The 22,687-nt window shown below is 37.8% G+C and overlaps 1 protein-coding gene across 4 annotated transcripts in view; it reads right to left on the bottom strand.

Moving 5' to 3' along the window:
• Window positions 1-22,687, bottom strand: part of LOC309620043 (G2/mitotic-specific cyclin-B3-like) — a 187,728-nt gene that overhangs the window by 143,305 nt on the left and 21,736 nt on the right. For 2 of the 4 annotated variants that reach the window (XM_082376004.1, XM_082376005.1), the window contains exons 5-7: window positions 17,932-21,151; window positions 16,900-16,998; window positions 15,438-15,530 (exon numbers count right to left, since the gene is read on the bottom strand). In XM_082376004.1, coding sequence (XP_082232130.1) covers window positions 15,438-15,530; window positions 16,900-16,998; window positions 17,932-21,151 — 3,412 coding nt within the window. Of the gene's footprint in view, window positions 1-9,960; window positions 15,531-16,899; window positions 16,999-17,931; window positions 21,152-22,687 lie in introns of all 4 variants that reach the window. The other 2 variants (XR_014239397.1, XM_082376006.1) reach the window with 2 other exon arrangements.

Genomic DNA, 22,687 nt, shown 5'->3' with positions numbered 1-22,687 from the left:
GCACTATGAAGAAGACATGACAATCCTAAATGTATATGCTCCTAACAACAGATTTTCAAAATACACAAAGCAAAAAAATGACAAAATTGAAAAGAGAAATAGAAAAATTCATAATTATACTTGAAAACTTCAGTACTCTTCTCTCAGTAACAGAATTAGTGCACAGAAAATCAACAAAAATAATAAGGAAATTAACAACAACATGAACCAACTGAATCTGACATTTTATAGAACACTCACTCCATCCAACAGCAGCAGAATACACATTCTTCTCAAGTGAACATGTCACCAAGACAGACCATATCCTAGGTGATAAACCTAAAAATTTTTTAAAGAATTAAAATCATACAAAGTGTTTTCTTTGAGCACAGTGGAATTAAACTAGAAATCAATAACAGAAAAATAATAGTGAAACCTCCAAACAGTTAGAAATTAAACAACACACTTCTAAATAATTCAAGTTGTTAAAGCAGTGCTTAGGGAGAAATTTATAGCATTAAATGCTTATATTAGAAAAGAAGGCTCATCCACCAGAGGGCAGACAGCGGAAGAAAGAAGAACTACAATCCTGCAGCCTCTGGAACAAAAATCACATTCACAGAAAGAGAGACAAGATGAAAAGGCAGAGAGCTATGTACCAGATGAAGGAACAAGATAAAATCCCAGAAAAACAACAAAATGAAGGGGAGATAGGCAACCTTCCAGAAAAAGAATTCAGAATAATGATAGTGAAGATGATCCAGGACCTTGGAAAAATAATGGAGGCAAAGATCAAGAAGATGCAAGAAATGTTTAACAAAGACCTAGGAGAATTAAAGAACAAACAAACAGAGAAAAAGAATACAATAACTGAAATGAAAACTACACTAGAAGGAATCAATAGCAGAATAACTGAGGCAGAAGAAAGGATAAGTGACCTGGAAGACAGAATGGTGGAATTCACTGCTGAGGAACAGAATAAAGAAAAAAGAATGAAAAGAAATGAAGACAGCCTAAGAGACCTCTGGGACAACATTAAACGCAACAACATTCACATTATAGGGGTCCCAGAAGGAGAAGAGAGAAAGAAAGGACCCAAGAAAATATTTGAAGAGATTATAGTCGAAAACTTGCCTAACATGGGAAAGGAAATAGCCACCCAAGTTCAGGAAGCACAGCAAGTCCCATACAGGATAAACCCAAGGAGAAACACGCCGAGACACACAGTAATCAAATTGGCAAAAATTAAAGGAAAAGAAAAATTATTGAAAGCAGCAAGGGAAAAATGACAAATAACATACAAGGGAACCCCCATAAGGTTAACAGCTGATTGCTCAGCAGAAACTCTACAAGCCAGAAGGGAGTGGCATGATATACTTAAAGTGATGAAAGGGAAGAACCTACAAGCAACATTACCCTACCTGGCAAGGATCTCATTCAGATTCGATGGAGAAATCAAAAGCTTTACAGACAAGCAAAAGCTAAGAGAATTCAGCACCAACAAACCAGCTCTACAACAAATGCTAAAGGAACTGCTCAAAGTGGGAAACACGAGAGAAGAAAAGGACCTACAAAAACAAACCCCAAACAATTAACAAAATGTTCACAGGAACATACATATCAATAATTACCTTAAACATGAATGGATTAAATGCTGCAACCAAAAGACAGAGACTGGCTGAATGGATCCAAAAACAAGACCCATATATATGCTGTCTACAAGAGACCCACTTCAGACCCAGGGACACATACAGAATGAGAGTGAGGGGATGGAAAAAGATATTCCATGCAAATGGAAATCAAAAGAAAGTTGGAGTAGCTATACTCATATCAGATAAAATCGACTTTAAAATAAAGAATGTTACAAGAGACAAGGAAGGACACTACATAATCATCAAGGGATCAAACCAAGAAGAAGATAAAACAATTATAAATATATATGCACCCAACATAGGAGCACCTCAATACATAAGGCAAATGCTAACAGCCAAAAAAGGGGAAATCGACAGTAACACAATCATAGTAGGGGACTTTAACACCCCACTTTCACCAATGGACAGATCATCCAAACTGAAAATAAATAAGGCAACACAAGCTTTAAATGACACATTAAAGAAGATGGATTTAACTGATATTTATAAGACATTCCATCCAAAAACAACAAAATACACTTTCTTCTCAAGTGCTCATGGAACATTCTCCAGGATAGATCACATCTTGGGTCACAAATCAAGCCTCAGTAAATTTAAGAAAATTGAAATCATATCAAGCATCTTTTCTGACCACGACGCTATGAGATTAGAAATGAATTACAGGGAAAAAAAGGTAAAAAACACAAATACATGGAGGCTAAACAATACGTTACTAAATAACCAAGAGATCACTAAAGAAATCAAAGAGGAAAACAAAAAAAACCTAGAGACAAATGACAATGAAAACACAATGATCCAAAACCTATGGGATGCAGCAAAAGCAGTTCTAAGAGGGAAGTTTATAGCTATACAAGCCTACCTCAAGAAACAAGAAAAATCTCAAAACAACCAATCTAACCTTACACCTAAAGGAACTAGAGAAAGAAGAACTAACAAAACCCAAAGTTAGCAGAAGGAAAGAAATCATAATGATCAGAGTAGAAATAAATAAAATAGAAACAAAGAAAACAATAGCAAAGGTCAATAAAACTAAAAGCTGGTTCTTTGAGAAGATAAACAAAATTGATAAACCATTAGCCAGACTCATCAAGAAAAAGAGGGAGAGGAGGCAAATCAATAAAACTAGAAATGAAAAAGAAGAAGATACAACAGACACCGCAGAAATACATAGCATCCTAAGAGACTACTACAAGCAACTCTATGCCAATAAAATGACAACCTGGAAGAAATGGACAAATTCTTAGAAAGGTATAACCTTCCAAGACTGAACCAGGAAGAAACAGAAAATATGAACAGACCAATCACAAGTAATGTGAAGACAGTAAAGATTAAAAATCTTCCAAAAAACAAAAGTCCAGGACCACATGGCTCCACAGGTGAATTCTATCAAACATTTAGAGAAGAGCTAACACCCATCCTTCTCAAACTCTTCCAAAAAATTGCAGAAGAAGGAAGACTCCCAAACTCATTCTATGAGGCCACCATCACCCTGATACCAAAACCAGACAAAGACACTACAAAAAAAGAAAATTACAGACCAATATCACTGATGAATATAGATGCAAAAATCCTCGACAAAATACTAGCAAACAGAATCCAACAACACATTAAAAGGATCATACACCACGATCAAGTGGGATTTATCCCAGGGATGCAAGGGTTCTTCAATATATGCAAATCAATCAATGTAATACACCATATTAACAAACTGAAGAATAAAAAGCATATGATCATCTCAATAGATGCAGAAAAAGCTTTTGACAAAATTCAACACCCATTTATGATAAAAACTCTCCAGAAAGTGGGCATAGAGGGAACCTGCCTCAACATAATAAAGGCCATATACGACAAACCAACAGCAAACATCATTCTCAGTGGTGAAAAACTGAAAGCATTTCCCCTAAGATCAGGAACGAGACAAGGATGTCCACTCTCACCACTATTATTCAACACAGTTTTGGAAGTCCTAGCCACGGCAATCAGAGAAGAAAAAGAAATAAAAGGAATACAAATTGGAAAGGAAGAAGTAAAACTGTCACTGTTTGCAGATGACATGATACTATACATAGAGAATCCTAAAACTGCCACCAGAAAACTACTAGAGCTAGTCAATGAATTTGGTAAAGTTGCAGGATACAAAATTAATGCACAGAAATCTCTTGCATTCCTATACACTAATGATGCAAAATCTGAAACAGAAATTATGGAAACACTCCCATTTACCATTGCAACAAAAAGAATAAAATACCTAGGAATAAACCTACCTAGGGAGACAAAAGACCTGTATGCAGAAAACTATAAGACACTGATGAAAGAAATTAAAGATGGTATCAACCGATGGAGAGATATACTATGTTCTTGGATTGGAAGAATCAATATTGTGAAAATGACTATACTCCCCAAAGCAAACTACAGATTCAATGTAATCGTTATCAAATTACCAATGGCATTTTTTACGGAACTAGAACAAATCATTTTAAAATTTGTATGGAGACACAAAAGACCCCTAATAGCCAAAGCAGTCTTGAGGGGAAAAAACGGAGCTGGAGGAATCAGACGCCCTGACTTCAGACTATATGACTATACTACAAAGCTACAGTAATCAAGACAATATGGTACTGGCACAAAAACAGAAACATAGATCAACGGAACAAGATAGAAAGCCCAGAGATTAACCTACGCTCGTATGGTCAACTAATCTATGACAAAGGAGGCAAAGATATACAATGGAGAAATGACAGTCTCTTCAATAGGTCGTGCTGGGAAAACTGGACAGCTACATGTAAAAGAATGAAATTAGAACACTCCCTAACACCATACATAAAAATAAACTCAAAACGGATTCGAGACCTAAATGTAAGACCAGACACTATAAAACTCTTAGAGGAAAACATAGGAAGAACACTCTTTGACATAAATCACAGCAAGATCTTTTTTGATCCACCTCCTAGAGTAATGGAAATAAAAACAAAAATAAACCAATGGGACCTAATGAAACTTAAAAGCTTTTGCACAGCAAAGGAAACCATAAACAAGACGAAAAGACAACCCTCAGAATGGGAGAAAATATTTGCAAATGAATCAACGGACAAAGGATTAATCTCCAAACTATATAAACAGCTCATGCAGCTCAACATTAAAGAAACAAACAACCCAATCCAAAAATGGGCAGAAGACCTAAATAGACATTTCTCCAAAGAAGACATACAGATGGCCAAGAAGCACATGAAAAGCTGCTCAACATCACTAATTATTAGAGAAACGCAAATCAAAACTACCCTGAGGTATCACCTCACACCAGTTAGAATGGGCATCATCAGAAAATCTACAAACAACAAATGCTGGAGAGGGTGTGGAGAAAAGGGAACCCTCTTGCACTGTTGGTGGGAATGTAAATTGATACAGCCACTATGGAGAACAGTATGGAGGGTCCTTAAACAACTAAAAATAGAATTACCATATGATCCAGCAATCCCACTACTGGGCATATACCCAGAGAAAACCATAATTCAAAAAGACACATGCACCCCAATGTTCATTGCAGCACTATTTACAATAGCCAGGTCACGGAAGCAACCTAAATGCCCGTTGACAGATGAATGGATAAAGAAGTTGTGGTACACATATACAATGGAATATTACTCAGCCATAAAAAGGAATGAAATTGAGTCATTTGTTGAAACGTGGATGGATCTAGAGACTGTCATACAGAGTGAAGTCAGAAAGAGAAAAACAAATATATATTAACGCATGTATGTGGGGCCTAGAAAAATGGTACAGATGAACCGGTTTGCAGGTCAGAACTTGAGACACAGATGTAGAGAACAAACGTATGGACACCAAGGGGGGAAAACCGTGGTGGGTTGGGGATGGTGGAGTGCTGAATTGGGCGATTGGGATTGACATGTGTATACTGATTGTGTACATGTGTATACTGATTGTATACAATTGATGACTAATAAGAACTTGCACTATAAAAAATCAAACAAACCAACAAAAAAAACAACTAATACTAAACTTTCTTTGGGTTATTTGTATGGAAATATGTTAATATAAATGTTTCAGACATTACATGAAATTTCTAAAAATCTTATATGTTCTGGTACAATGTTATAAGTCATAATTCTAGTTATTACTTTAAAATGTATATCTCAGAAATAACTAAATTTCCTTGTCAATTCCATTATTATGAACTTTCATCAAATCTTTAACCGTGGTCATTTTTAAGTTATTTGTCATTTACAGACAGTTCTGGGTGTACTCTGATGCTTTTGCAAAAATGTTCCTATAAAAGGGTTTCATCTTCAAGGAATTCATGGAAAAGACTCTGACAAGTACAGGTTTCTGGTAACTGACTATACTGCTGAACTGAATGAATAAGCATTTTCAGAACTCTAATGGAAAACTGATGAATTCATAAAAGTGCTAACAAAAGATGAAGATAAAAAAAAATTAATTACATGGGACTGAGTGAACTGATGAGGATGATTATAATTTTTGTGACTTTCTGTTTGAATAAAAAAAAAATTCCACAAGGACTCAGGGGCAAAAAATATACAAATCAATTTGCACTGCAAAGTAAAGGAGCTCTTACAGTGGAGGATTACTGGACTGAATGTCAATAATATGACATAGTATGAGTGTGTTTCGTGTTTGGTAATTGCAATCATTGTTGCTTTTGTTGTGGTCATCCATTTATAATGCTTGGTGTCAGTTTATTTATCTCTTGTAAAAATAAAATACAGTGTGTGTGTGTGTGTGTGTGTGTGTGTGTGTGTGAAAAAATAAAAAAAACTAAAAAAAATTTTTTAAAAAGGAAAGAAGAAAAGTCTGAAGTCAATAATCTAATCTTCCACCTCAAACTATGAAAAGAATAGCAAATTAAGCCCAAAGCAAGAAAAAGGAAATGATAAAAATTAGAGTAGATATCAATAAAACCAAAAACAGAAAAACAGAGAAAACAAATGAAAGGAAAACCTGGTTCTTTGCAAATATCAATAAAAATGATAAACTCCTAGAAAGACTGATAAACAAACAGAGAGAAGACACAGATTACCAAATATCAAGAATGAAAGACAGCATAATGAGGAAATGCTATGAACATATATACAACAACTTAAATGAAAGGACCAATTCTTTGAAAACCACAAACTTCCAAATGTCGTCTGACATGAATAGATAACTTGAATAATCTAATAACTATTAAAGAAATTATATTCTTAGATAAAATTCTTCAGAGAAAAGAAAAAACTTCAGGCCCAGATGGATTCACTTGCAAATTCTACCAAACATTTAAATAAATAACATCAATTCTACACATCTCTTCCAGAAAAGAGAAGGGAATACTTCCCAAATTATATTTTTAACATCTTTATGAGAGTATAATTGCTTTACAATGTTGTGTTACTTTCTGCTGTATAACAAAGTGAATCAGCTATATGAATAGATATATCCCCATATCCCCTCCCTCTTACATCAACCTACCAATCTCCCTATCCCACCCATCTAGGTGGTCACAAAGCACCAAGCTGATCTCCCTCTGGAATGCAGCTGCTTCCCACTAGCTATCTATTTTACATTTGGTAGTGTATGTATGTCAATGCCACTCTCTCACTTCATCCCAGCTTACCCTTCCCCCTCCCCGTGTCCTCAAGTCCATTCTCTACGGCTGCATCTTTATTCCTGTCCTGTCCCTAGGTTCTTCAGAATCTTTTTTTTTTTTAGATTCCATATATATGTTTTAGCATATGGTATTTGTTTTTCTCTTTCTGACTTACTTCACTCTGTAAGACAGACTCTAGGTCCATCCATCTCACTACAAACAACTCAATTTCATTTCTTTTTAAGGCTGAGTAATATTCCACTGTATATAAGTGCCACAACTTCTTTATCCATTCATCTGTCAATGGACACTTAGGTTGCTTCCACGTCCTGGGTATTGTAAATAGAGCTGCAATGAACATTGTGGTACATGACTTTTTTTTTTTAACATCTTTATTGGAGTATAATTGCTTTACAATGGTGTGTCAGTTTCTGCTTTACAACAAAGTGAATCAGCCATACATATACATATGTTCCCATATCTCTTCCCTCTCACGTCTCCCTCCCTCCCACCCTCCCTATCCCACCCCTCTAGATGGTCACAAACCACCGAGCTGATCTCCCTGTGCTATGTGGCTGCCTCCCACTAGCTATCTATTTTACGTTTGGTAGTGTATGTATGTCCATGCCACTCTCTCACTTTGTCACATCTTACCCTTCCCCCTCCCCATATCCTCAAGTCCATTCTCTAGTAGGTCTGTGCCTTTATTCCTGTCTTACCCCTAGGTTCTTCATGACCTTTTTTTTCCCCTTAGATTCCATATATATGTGTTAGCATACAGTATTTGTTTTTCTCTTTCTGACTTACTTCACTCTGTATGACAGACTCTAGGTCCATCCACCTCACTACAAATAACTCAATTTCGTTTCTTTTTATGGCTGACTCTTTTTGAATTATGGTCTCCTCAGGGTATATGCCCAGTAGTGGGATTGCTGGGTCATACGGAGTTCTATTTTTAGTTTTTTATGGAACCTGCATACTGTTCTCCATAGTGGCTGTATCAATTTACATTCCCACCAACACTGCAAGAGGGTTCCCTTTTCTCCACACCCTCTCCAGCATTTATTGTTTGTAGATTTTTTGATGATGGCCATTCTTACCGGTGTGAGGTGATACCTCACTGTAGTTTTGATTTGTATTTCTCTAATGATTAGTGATGTTGAGCATTCTTTCATGTGTTTGCTCACAAACTATATAACTTCTTTGGAGAAATGTCTATTTAGGTCTTCTGCTCATTTTTGGATTGGGTTGTTCGTTTTTTTGATATTGAGCTGCATGAGCTGCTTGTATATTTTGGAGATTAATCCTTTGTCAGTTGCTTCATTTGCAAATATTTTCTCCCATTCTGAGGGTTGTCTTTTCGTCTTCTTTATGATTTCTTTTGCTGTTCAAAAGCTTTTAAGTTTCATTAGGTCCCATTTGTTTATTTTTGTTTTTATTTCCATTTCTCTAGAGGGTGGGTCATAAAGGATCTTGCTGTGATTTATGTCATAGAGTGTTCTGCCTATGTTTTCCATTAAGAGTTTTATAGTGTCTGGCCTTACATTTAGGTCTTTAATACCTTTTGAGTTTATTTTTGTATACCGTGTTAGGGAGTGTTCTAATTTTATTCCTTCACATGTAGCTGTCCAGTTTTCCCAGCACCATTTGTTGAATAGACTGTCTCTCCACCATTGTATAGTTTGGATCTCTCCTGGAGAATGTTCCATGAGCACCTGAGAAGAAAGAGTATTCTGTTGTTTTTGGATGGAATGTCCTATAAATATCAATTAAGTCCATCTTCTTTAGTGTATAATTTAAAGGTTGTGTTTCCTTATTTATTTTCATTTTGGATGATCTGTCCACTGGTGAAACTGGGGTGTTAAAGTCCCCTACTATCATTTTGTTACTGTCGATTTCCCCTTTTATGGCTGTTAGCATTTGCCTTATGTATTGAGGTGCTCCTATGCTGGGTGCATAAATATTTACAATTCTTCTTTTTGGATTGATCCCTTGATCATTATGTAGTGTCCTTCTTTGTCTCTTGTAATAGTCTTTGTTTTAAAGTCTATTTTGTCTGATATGAGAATTGCTGCTCCAGCTTTCTTTTGATTTCCAGTTGCATGGAATATCTTTTTCCATCCCCTCAATTTCAGTCTGTATCTATCCCTAGGTCTGAAGTGGGTCTCTTGTAGACAGCCTACATATGGGTCTTGTTTTTGTATCCATTCAGCCAGTCTATGTCTTTTGGTTGGAGCATTTAATCCATTTACGTTTAAGGTAGTTATCAATATGTATGTTCCTATTACCATTTTCTTAATTATTTCAGGTTTGTTATTGTAGGTCTTTTCCTTCTCTTGTGTTTCCTGCCTAAAGAAGTTCCTTTAGCATTTGTTGTAAAGCTGGTTTGGTGGTGCTGAATTCTCTTAGCTTTTGCTTGTCTGTAAAGGTTTTAATTTCTCTGTCGAATCTGAATGAGATCCTTGCTGGGTAGAGTAATCTTGGTTGTAGGTTTTTCCCTTTCATCACTTTAAATATGTCCTGCCACTCCTTTCTGGCTTGCAGAGTTTCTGCTGAAAGATCAGCTGTTAACCTTATGGGGATTCCCTTGTATATTATTTTTTGCTTTTCCCTTGCTGCTTTTAATATTTTTATTTTGTATTTAATTTTTGATAGTTTTATTAATATGCGTCTTGGCATGTCTCTCCTTGGATTTATCCTGTATGGGACTCTCTGCACTTCCTAGACGTGATTGACTATTTCTTTTCCCATGTTAGGGAAGTTTTCAACTATAATCTCTTCAAATATTTTCTCAGTCCCTTTCTTTTTTCTCTTCTTCTTCTGGGACCCCTATAATTCAAATGTTGGTGCATTTAATGTTGTCCCAGAGGTCTCTGAGACTGTCCTCAATTCTTTTCATTCTTTTTTCTTTATTCTGCTCTGCTGTAGTTATTTCCTCTATTTTATCTTCCAGGTCACTTATCCGTTCTTCTGCCTCAGTTATTCTGCTATTGATTCCTTCTAGAGAATTTTTAATTTCATTTATTTTGTTGTTCATCATTGTTTGCTCTTTAGTTCTTCTAGGTGCTTGTTAAATGTTTCTTGTATTTTCTCCATTCTATTTCCAAGATTTTAGATCATCTTTACCATCATTACTCTGAATTCTTTTTCAGGTAGACTGCCTATTTCCTCTTCATTTGTTTTCTCTGGTGGGTTTTTACCTTGCTCCTTCATCTGCTGCATATTTCTCTGTCTTCTCATTTTGTTTAACTTATTGTGTTTGGGGTCTCCTTTTTGCAGGCTGCAGGTTCGTAGTTCCCATTGTTTTTGGTGTCTGCCCCCAGTGGCTAAGGTTGTTTCAGTGGGTTGTGTAGGCTTCCCGGTGGAGGGGACTGGTGCCTGTGCTCTGGTGGATGAGGCTGGATCTTGTCTTTCTGGTGGGCTGGGCCATGTCTAGTGGTGTGTTTTGGTGTGTCTGTGAACTTAGTATGATTTTAGGCAGACTCTCTGCTAATGGGTGGGGTTGTGTTCCTGTCTTGCTAGTTGTTTGGCATGGGGCGTCCAGTACTGGAGCTTGCTGGCCATTGGGTGGCACAAGCTTTGAAACAGAGATCTCTGGGAGAGCTCTCGCCGACTGATATTATGTGGGGCCAGGAGGTCTCTGGTGGTCCATTGTCCTGAACTCGGCTCTTCCACCTCAGAGGCTCAGGCCTGACACCAGGCCGGAGTACCAAGACCCTGTCAGCCACACGGCTAGTTCAGAGAACCAGCCAGTGAAATGGAGTGGACAGTCGTACTGGAAGGAGAAGGCGCCCCCCGGGAGGAGGACGGTGCAGCAGGTGTCCCTGTTTTCCCAAATTATTTTAAAAAGCCACTATCATTCTCATACCAAAACCAGAAAAAGATAGTACAAAAATATTTTAAAAAAGAACACTACAGACCAATATCCATCATAAATATAGACACAAAAATCCTCAACAAAATATTAGCAAATAAGATTTGCAATATATAAGGATAATATGCCAGAACGAGTGGAGTTTATCCCAGGAATATGAGCCTGCTTCAGTATTTAAAAATCAATGTAATCCACCACATCAATAGGCTAAAGCCAAAAAAAAAAAAAACTTATCAATAGATGCAGGAAAAAAGCATTTGACAAATTTAACATTGTCATGATAAATATATATCACCAAACTAAGAATGGAAAGTAAATTTCTCAACCTGATCAAAGGTAGCGACAAAAACTCTACAGTTAAGATCATACTAATGGTGAAAGATTAACTGCTTTATTCCAAAGATCAGGGACAAGGCAAGGCTGTCCACTCTTACTGATCCTATCAACATCATAATGAAGTCCTGCACAGTGCAATAAAACACAAAAATGAAGCTAAAAGTATACAGACTGGAAAGGGGTCAAACTGTCTCCATTTGCAAATGACATAATTGTCTATGTAGATAACTTCAAGAAATCTACCAAAAAAAGAACTCCTAAGAATTAATAAGTGAGTTTTAGCAAGATCATAGAATACAAGGTCAACACACAAATATCAATATTTCATATTGGCACTGTACAAATGGAAACCAAAAATTTTTTTAAATACCATTTACAATAGCTACAAAAAAAGAAAATATTTTGGTATAAATCTAACAAAACATGTACAGGATCTGTATTTTTTTTTTTAAAAAATCAAAGAAAATCTAAATACATGAGAGACATACTACATTCATGGCTCATGGGTTGGAAGATTCAACATAGAAAAAAGTGTTGATTCTATTCAAATTCACCTATAGATGTGTATTGGGGGTCCCCAAGGCCACCCCCAGGTACAATGATTCCTAGGATGACTCACAGGACTCAGCACATAGTCACACTCATGGCTATGATTTATTATAGCAAAATATACAAAGCAAAGAGAAAAGGAGCATGGGCAAAAATTGGTGAAAACCAGAAGCCAGCTTCCAAGAGCCCTATTCCCGCAGAGTCTCTCAGGATGCAGTTAATTCCTCCAGCAATAAGATGGAACAATACGTGTAAAGTGTTGTGTAACAGGGAAGCTCATTAATGACTCAGTGCCTAACATTTTACTGGGAGCTGGTCACATAAACACTCTGCCTAGCATGGACCAAAATTCCAGACTCACAGAAGGAAAGCAGGTGTTCAGAATAAACCATATTGTTTGCACAAAGAGTTTAGGCACAGTTATCATTAGGGGAGAATTTTACAGCAGTGTAGGGAACTGCTTACCAATCAAGTTCCCAGATGCCAGCCAAAGGGCAATCTTGCAAACAGGCCTTTCTAAGGCTAGCAGCATCATGCCTGTTATGTTAACTCTTTTCTGCACAAGATGTAATTCAATTCCAATCAAACCCTCAGCAGGATTTTTTAGTAGATATAGACAAACTGATTCTAAAATTTGTCTAGAAAGGCTAAGACACTAGAATAGCTAAAACAATTTTGAAAAAAAAGACAGAATAGAGTTGGAAGAATCATGTTACCTTGTTTTAAGACTTACTATAAAACTATAGAAATAAAGGCTGCGATATTGGCAAAGGGATAGACACAGATCAATGAAACAGCATATAAAAATAAGTATAGAAATAGACCCATACAAATAAGGCAAACAGATTTTTGGCAAAGGTGCAAAAGCAATTTAGTGGAGAAAGTATATTTTTCCACAAATGGTATTAGAACAATTAGACATCCATATGCAAAACAATGAAACTTGACTTCAAAACCTGTATACCTTATACAAAAATTAACTCAAAATGGATTATAGATTTAATGTTAAAGCTATAAAACTTTTAGATAAAATATGGGAGAAAATATTCATGACCTAGGTTTAAGCAGAGTTCTTAGACATGACACAAAAATTGCAATCCATAAAGAAAACATTGAAAAACTGGACTATCAAAATTAGAAATTTTTGCTCTGTGAAAGACACAGATAATAGAATCAAAAGACTACAGACTGGTAGGATATATTTGTAAATCACACATCCAACAAAGGATTTGTATCCAGAACATGTAAAGAACTCTCATAACTTGACACAAAGAAAATAAACTACCCAATTTAAAACTGGGCAAAAGACACAGACACTTCATCAAAGAGGATATACAGATGACAAGTATGATGTTCAACATCATTGGCAAATGCAAATTAGAACTATGGTGAGATTCCTCTACACATCTATATGGCTAAAGTTTAAAAAAAAAAAAACAAACCCAGTGCTGACCAGGAATGCAGAGCAACTAGAACTCTCATACATTGCAGGTGAGAGTGCAAGATGATACGGTCACTCTGTAGCACTTTCTCATTAAGTTAAACATACATTTATCATATGACACAGCAATCCCACTCCTGGGTATTGATGTTAGGAATGAAAACTTATACTCACATAAAACCCTGTAAATTAATGTTTATAGATGTTCTTTTCACAGTCTCAGAAACTGGAAACAACCCAAATGGCCTTCAATGGGTGAAGGGTTAAACAAACCTTGGTACATCCATACCATGGAATACTACTCAGCAATAAAAAGGAATGAACTATTGATACACACAACTTGGACAGATCTCAAGGGAATTATGGTGAGTGATAAAAGTCAATCCCAAAATGTTACAAAGGACAAAAAGAGAAAAACAAATACCATATGCTAACACATATATATGGAATCTTAAAAAGAAATGGTTCTGAAGAACCTAGGGGCAGGACAGGAATAAAGATACAGACGTAGAGAATGGACTTGAGGACACGGGGAGGGGGAAGGGTAAGCTGAGACGAAGTGAGAGAGCGGCATTGACATATATACACTACCAAATGTAAAACAGATAACTAGTGGGAAGCCGCTGCATCGCACAGGGAGATCAGCTCGATGCTTTGTGACCACCTAGAGGGGTGGGATAGGGAGGGTGGGAGGGAGACGCAAGAGGGAGGGGATATGGGGATATATGTATACATATAGCTGATTCACTTTGTTATACAGCAGCAACTAACACAACAATGTAAAGCAATTATACTCCAATAAAGATGTTAAAAAAAAAAGCGGGGGATAATAAACACACACAAATGTTAACACTGTTTGTAGGTTGTGGGATCATAAGTAATTATAATTTCTTACTTTGCTATAATAAATGGGAATTTTGTGCAATAAAAATAATAACAAAAGTTTTTTTAAAAAAAGATTCAGTTCATCATTCCAGCTGCTAGAGATATTTTATCTGTTATCCATTTATTTCCTATCCCTACTCCCAGTTTCATGCCATCTGTGAATTTGATGAGATGATCTTCTCTGTTCTCATCTACATCACTTATAGAAATATTGATCAGAACAAAGTCCACTGGCAGTCTACTAGAAATCTCTTTCTTGCTTGGTAATGATCAGCAATCTTTGTGATCAATTTTACTTATTTAAGATTTACTCAAATTCTACTCTTATCTAATTTACTATTTTGCATCATTTCCATAAGATGACATTTTCATGCTTTGCTGATGTTCAAATATACCATGTCTACCACATTTCCCTGGTCTGTCACTCCAAAGTGAGCCTGAACCATTACTCTGGTACTTAAAGGATATTAAACTATATTACATTTTCTTCCCAATTATATAGTAAGACTCTGCTGGGCATATACTATGCCTTATATTTCCTTGCAAACTCCACAGCAATCCTTTCAATTCCATTCATTCAACAAATATTTATTGACACCTACTACGTCCAGGTACTATTCTGGGCTATCCTTTGTTAGTATAAAATGATAATTAAGTATTCATAACAATATTCCCTCAACATCCAACCCTCAACAAACAGCCATCTGCCCTGTTTGGGGCTACAATGTCCTTCCTATTACCCATCCCATCCAAAGCTTGAAAGACTTTGTCACTAACCCCTATCCAAATCACAAGATATACTTTTACAGGATTTTGAGAATGATTAAACTGCCATACCATCATTGCCTTTTCTAGAAATATCTCTCCTTCCACTGGGTTCTCCGAGTGTCTTATTAATAACATTCTTATAGTACTTAGTATATTCTACTTTGTATTGTTCTTATCTGCCTGCTTGTCTTATCTTGTCCCCTAGGTCATAAGCTCCTTGAGGGCAGGAATCATGGCTTATTCAGCTCTGTAGACCCAGTAAATTTTTACTATGTTTGGGACCTGGCAATGCTGAATGAATAATTGATAAAGAGAACAGCAGCCCCTTAAGGCAGCAGTTGTTAGGCTTACCTGCACCTCCACCAACCAGTCCACGAGAATGGCCCTCATGTCACTGTTGATATCAGTCTGCCTGGTCATGTATTTTTTAAGTATGAACTTTTCCTGGCAGCAAGAATAAAGAAGTGTTAACAAATAAACTCTTCTTGTAGTTCAAAAATTGTAACTTGGGAAAAAATATTTGCAACTAATATCTCAGAAAAAAATTGTAACCTAACATAAGTAATTTCCTCAGGGTTCTAAATCATTATTTTCAGCTGGTATCAGATAGGGGCAGAGCAAAGTATCCTTTTCCAGACAAGTTTCAGTTATCCTTAGGAAATGGACACACATGATATTTAAGTGTCAGGGTGGATATTGAGGAGCCCAGGAGAATATGGAATATGGGCAGGAAGACACCTATGACTATAGATGAATACCAAAGAGATTCTGCCCCTTCTTTGCAATTCAGTCTAAAGCACAATACCAGGCTGTGTAGAGGAGTCCTTCTCAAACTTTAACATGCATATGTGAAAGATACTTGGGGATCTTTAAAATTCACATTCTAATTTAGAAGGTCTGGGGTGAGGCTAGGTTTCTGCATTTCTTTCTTTTTTTTGAATTTTATTTTGTTTAATTTTTATACAGCAGGTTCTTATTAGTTATTGATTTTATACATATAAGTGTATATATGTCAATCCCAATCTCCCATAAGACCCCCAAGTGAAACCAATACTGCTGAGCTAAGGCTCGTACTTTTAGTATAGTAAAATTATCTCTTGCTTCCTCCAAGGTATACTAGAAAAGGTACAGGCTCTGGAGTCAGTTAATCTATTGCTGTGTCTCTAGAGAGAAGATGAGATATTCATCCTTCCTCTTATGCATGGCCTGCTAAAATTCTAGTTAGTAGATAACCTTGGTCCCATCTGTTCCACTGAGAGACAGAAGAAAATTTGGAATTGATGAATATTAGTGGTAAAAGAGACTGGCAGATTTCAAAGGAGAAAGAAAATTTCACCAGGTTGGAGAGCTGGAATAAAAGGTCTGGTTTTACATATGATGCCAGAAACTTGCATAGAGAAGGGAAAAGATCCCTAAGAGCAGTCACTCAGAAAAAGCCCACTTGACAATTTTTGTGTCTGAGATTACATCCTCAGCAATTAGAGGTGTAGGTTTATGGTCTCCAAGGTAATTAGACTTTAGTTCATATCCCAGATCTACCACATACTATTTGTGTTGACTGAGCAGTTTCCCCCAACTATGAAAAGGAGATAATAATACCTACCATCATGAAGTTTTTGGGAAAATTAAACAAGATAATGTTTATAAATCCCTTAGCACAATGTTTAACTCATAGTATGCTACCAGTAGATGTCAGTTGCTGCTATTGTTTTCATCATCATTATTACCTCCCCTTTAAACGTGCATTTGAAGGATGTGTGATGAGAAAATGAGAACTGGAAATCATTGCCCCTCACCCTCACCACCTACACACCTCTCTCTCCTTCATGTAACTGAAGATATCCTTAATATATATTGAGTTGAAAAATGGATCACTGTGGTCCTTGTCAACATCCTCCAGTGGGGTCATCTGCTTGGAAATCACCAGAAAGACATATTAAGAGAAAGATTCCAAGAAAAGCTTAGCACACATACATAAAAAATGACTCCTTTCTTCCCACTGTCATCTTCTCCTAAGGTTCCTCAAGCCTTATATGTCCTGGGCCATAACAGAGCACCCCTTGGTCCTGTAATCCTCATACTGTTGAGTAACCAAGAAATGCTTAGTCCTCCTGTACACACCTGCTCTGCCCTAAGAACCAGACACTATTTTTACAGGTAAGCTCAAGATTCTCCAAGAAAGACATTCTTATCTTACTCTTTCAAATTGTGTCACCTGTCTTCTTAGGTCCCTTGTTATGTCTCAGTGCTTTGATCTGGCCCAGTTCATCTTCCTGTTAGCCTTTTCCTCCCTTCTACACCTTTAACCAGGTTGTTCTGCCTACAAGAGGGGTCTTTCTTCTCCTGCTTGCCAAATCTCATCCCTTAGTCCTTCCAATTTACAACTTAAAAACCATCTTCCTTGGAAGATGCCTCTGTGAACTTAACCCATCTTTGGCTAAGGTCCAATGTAATGCAGATTGCAATCACTAAGAAAGGCAATTTCCTGAAAGAAATTGTCTAACCACTACTGAAAAGCGTATATATACATACATACATACATACATACATACATACATACATACATATATATATATATATATATATATATATATATATATATATGTATATTTACACACACACACACACACACAGTATTCCAGACCCTTGGGGGTATTCCTGGAATAAATACTTTCTAATTGCTCAGGTACATCACTACGCCAATCACGAAGTCAAGAGATTCTACAAGGCCAACTTGATTTAATACCAATTGCTTAGGAAGGCAAAAAAAATCTCTTTGCTAGCAGCCACCTCCAGGACAACAAAGAACACTTCATCTAATTTAAGAAGAAAGAAAGCAGAATACCTCCTTCTCTGATCTCTCGTCCTGAGATGAGAAAGGTTTATTGGAACTGGATTCACAAGTACTGGACTGGCTTGTGGTACTGAACTTGCCCACACTGGACACGGTGACAGTGCTGGACAAGCCTGTTCTAGAGTCAGGGGCAGTGGTGGACACATGTGGGCTGGTTTCAACTTGGAGGTTGATGAAATCTTTGAGAAATGTGTCTTCTTTGTGAGTGAGATTCTTTTGCAAGGCCAATGGCTCCTTGGAAGACAAGTCTTTCTCACTGCTGGGCTTCTCCTGCAAGGCCAAGGGCTCCTTCAGGATAGCCTCCTCCTCAGTTGTGGGATTCTCCTGCAAGGCCAAGGGCTCCTCGAAGAGGGTCTCTTTCTCACTCGTGGGCTTCTCCTGCAAGGCCAAGGACTCCCTCAAGATGATTTCCTTCTCAATGCTGGGATTCTCCTGCAAGGCCAGGGGCTGCTTAATAAGGGACTCCTCTTCACTGGTGATGTTTTCATGCAAGGCCAAGGGCTCCTCGAAGAGGGTCTCTTTCTCACTCGTGGGCTTCTCCTGCAAGGCCAAGGACTCCCTCAAGATGATTTCCTTCTCAATGCTGGGATTCTCCTGCAAGGCCAGGGGCTGCTTAATAAGGGACTCCTCTTCACTGGTGATGTTTTCTTGCAAGGCCAACTGCTTTTTCAAGAGGAACACCTCCCCCTGAGCAGTGGGCTTCTTTAAAGATAACTGCCCCTCTATGCTCACTGCCACCTCAGTGGAGAGCTCTTCCTTCAGAACCAATGGTTTCTTGAAAAGGAATTCCTCTTCAGTGGTGCTTTTCTCCTGCAAAGCCAACAGTGCCTTCAAGGAGTCCTCTTTGTTATCAGTCTTCTTCTGCAAGGCAAAAGACTTCCTGAAGAGGGACTCATCTTTGTTGGTAGGTTTAACATGCAATGAAAATGGCTCCTGAAAGGAGAATTCCTCCTCAGTGGTAGACCTCTCCTCCAAGGTCAATTGCTCCTTAATATATGATTCTTCTTCAGTGGTGATATTCTCCTGCAAGGCCAGTGGCTTCTTTGAGAGGGACACCTCTTGCAGAGTGGTGTGTCTCTCTTTCAGTACAGATGGATCCTGGAAGAGGAACTCCTCTTCAGTTGTAGACTTTTTTTTAAAGGGCAACAGCTCCTTAAAGAGTGACTCCTCTTCAGAGGTAGTCTTCTCTATGACCAGTGGCTTCTTTAAGAGGAACGTCTTCCCCTGAGTGATCTGCCTCTTTTTTAAAGATGCCGGTGTCTTGGTAAGAATTGCCTCATCAGTTGAAGACTTCTTCCTAAATGACATTGGCTCCATAAAGGAGGAGTCCTTACCTTCACCAATCATATTCTGCAAGTCCAACTGTTCTTGGAAGATAGGCATCATCATTTGAGTGGTACACTTTTTCTTCTTTAAAGATAATGACTCCTTGGTAGAGACTGCCACATCTGTGGTATGTTTCTTCCTAAATGACACTGGCTCCATAAGAAATTCATCTTTACTGTCTATATTCTCCTGCAATGCCCATAGCTTCTTCAAGAGGGCCAAATCCCCCTGAATGGTGTCCTTCTCTTGCAGTGCAGATGGTTTCTTCAAGAGGGACTCCTCCTCAGTGGCAGGCTTTTTTTTAAAGGATAATGGCTCCTTAATGAGTGACTTCTCTTCAGAAATGGTCTGCAATACTAGTGGCTTGGTCAAACAGGACATCTTACCCTGACTGGTACACTTCTTCTTTAAAGATAACAGCTTATTAGAGGAGGTTGCCTCCTCAATGGTACGCTTCTTGTTAAAAGCCAAAGGCTCCTTTAAAAAGGACTCCTCCTCAGTTGGGGTCTTTTGCAAGACCAACGACTTCTCCAAGATGGACACCTCCTCCTGAGTGGTGTGCTTCTCCTGCAATGCTGATGGCTCTTGGAAAAGGGACTCCTTAGGGGTAGGCTTCTTCTTAAAGGATAACGGCTCCTTAATGAGTGACTTCTCTTCAGAGGTGGTCTTCTGTAATACTAGTGGCTTCTTCAAGCGGTACCTCTTCCCCCGAGTGGTACGCTTCTTCTTTAAAGGTAATGGCTTCTTGGAAAGGGTTGCCTCCTTAGTAGTATGCTTCTTCCTCAAGGAAATTTGCTCCATAAGAAATTCATCTTCACCATCCTTTTTCTCCTGCAATGCCCCTGGCTTCTTCAAAAGGGTAACCTCCCCATCAGTGGTGTGCTTCTCTTGCGACACAGATAGCTCCTGGAAGAGGGACTCCTCCTTAGTGGTAGGCCTCTTTTTAAAGGACAATGACTCCTTAATGAGTGCCTTCTCTCCAGAGATGGTCTTCTGCAATACTAATGGCTTCTTCAAGTGGGCTATCTTCCCCTGAGTAGTGCACTTCTTCTTTAAAGATAATGTCCTTGTGGTGAGGGTTGTCTCCGTTGTGGTAGGTTGTTTCTTAAAAGCCAATGGTTCCTTAAAGATGGAATCCTCTTCAGTGTCGATCTTCTCCTGCAAGGCCAATGAGTTCTTCAAGATGGACACCTCTTGTTCAGTGGTGTGCTTCTTTGGCAATGCAGATGGTTCCTGGAAAAGGCACTCCTTCTCAGTGGTAGGCTTTCTCTTAAAAGACAACAGCTCCTTAGCGAGTGACTTCTCTTCAGAGGTGATCTTCTGCAATACTAGTGGCTTCTTCATACAGGACACCTTCCCCTGAGTGGTACACTTTTTCTTTAAAGACAACAGCTTCTTGGTGGGGGTTGCCTCCTCAGTTTTAGGCTTCTTCCTAAAGTTCGTGGGCTCCATAAAGAAAGAATCCTCTTCAATATTGATGTCCTGCAAGGCCAACTCTTCCCTCGTGCAGGACTGCTTCCCCTGATGTGTGCACATATTCTTTAAAGATAATGTACTCTTGTTGATGGCTGCCTTCTCAGTTTTATGCTTCTTCCCAAAAGTCATTGGCTCTACAACATCACTGTCAGTCTCCTCCTGCAAGGACAGTGGCTTCTCCAAGAGGGACACCTCCCCCTGATTTGTGCTCTTCTTTAATGACCTCTTGATGAGGATTGTATCCTCAGTAGTGGGTTCCTCTTTTAAAATGAAAGGCTTTTTGAAAAGAGATGCCTCCTCAATAGTGGGTGTCTTGGAGCTGGTAGGTATCTCCAGAATGAGCGGTTTATCTATAATATTTGGTACCATGGTGGTTGAGACTACTACTGGTGAGAGTTCCAGCTTATACCTGTAAAGGAAACAATGTCTGGGTAAGAAGCATGTAGTTCCTAGAATCCTCACCTACCATCTCGTTTTGTCACTATACTTACTAAATGTATGGAAGTGGAAAGGGCTTCAACCCCAAGAGACAGACTAGAGGGTAAAAATCAATGGGTACCATAGTAAATCAACTAAGTAGCACACAGTATAGTTTCTATGACCTAGGTCCCCATACTTTTCTAAAAAAATTTCCCTGAAATCATGTTATTTATGCTTTCTCATATATGATTTATTAACTTTATTTATATACAAAGGCTTTTATTATAATACTTACCACATTGTATGAGTGATTGGCTTATATATGTCTCCCTCACTAGCTGTATTTATTTGTCTTTGTCTATCAGCACCAGGCATCTGATAAAATTCAGGTTGAAATTAATATTGTTTGAAGGCTTATGAGAGAGGATTATAAGAGAGAGGCTTATAAAAGGCTTATAAGAGAGAGTTGGGCTGGTACTTAACGTTCATTGTATCTAACTATATTCCTTTCACTCTAGGCTATTTACAAGATGTTTTCCTAGTGGAGATAATAAAAAAGACCAAAATAAACATTTGTTCACATGTGTCAGATGCAAAGCTTTGTTTTGAATAGGACTGCATATCCAATCAGAGTGACTAACCTGGTGTGACCAAATCTCTGGATGACTAGAAATCAGAATAAGAAAAGGGAGAGAATTAAAGGTAAATACGATCAGTCTGAACAAGAGTAAGTACCTTCAAAAGACTAGATATTATATGATTCCTTTTATATGAAACATCCAGAGGAGACATATCCACAGAGATATATCCATAACAGAAAATAGGTTGGTGGTTGCCTGAAGCTGGGAAGGGGTAGGGAGGAGGGTAGAAAGGGACTGGGAAAGAGAAGGGACTATGGGTATGAGTTTCTTGGCAGGGGGGTGCTGAAAAAGTTCTAAAATTAGATGGTGGTGATGGCTATACAACTCTATAAATATAATTTTTTTTAAATTACTGAATTGTTAAAAAAAAGAAAAGAAAGTGCCTCAAAAGGTTCCATCTGACCAGATAGGTTCCAGGTGCCTCCTGATGAGAACTTTTAGAAGTAGTCTTCAGATAGTCTAGTTATGATAGAGCATGCATTCTGAGTCTAGACTGCCTGGATCCAAACCCTGGCTCCTCCATTTACTGGCTGGGTGACCTTGGGCAAGTTAATGCTCTATGCTTCACTTTTTTCACCTGTAAAATGAGGGTCATAATATTACCTCCTCTATAGAATTATTGTAAAGATTTGAGCAATTGATATGCATAAAAACACTTAAATCATTGTTAGAACAATTACATGCCAATAAATCAGATAATTTAGACAAAATGGACGAATTCTTAGGGAGATACAAACTACCAAAACAGACTCAAAAACAGAAAATCTGAACAGAGCTATAACAAGTAAAGACACTGAATTAATAATCAAAAACTACCCACAAAGAAAAATCTAAGCCCAGATGCCTTCACAGATGAATTCTACCAAACATTTAAAGAAGAACTA

This window comes from Balaenoptera borealis, assembly GCF_965194805.1.
Source record: "Balaenoptera borealis genome assembly, chromosome: X".
Classification (NCBI taxonomy): domain Eukaryota; kingdom Metazoa; phylum Chordata; class Mammalia; order Artiodactyla; family Balaenopteridae; genus Balaenoptera; species Balaenoptera borealis.
The sequence above is the reverse complement of the archived record's forward strand: the minus strand, read 5'-3'. Positions and strand labels throughout refer to the sequence as shown.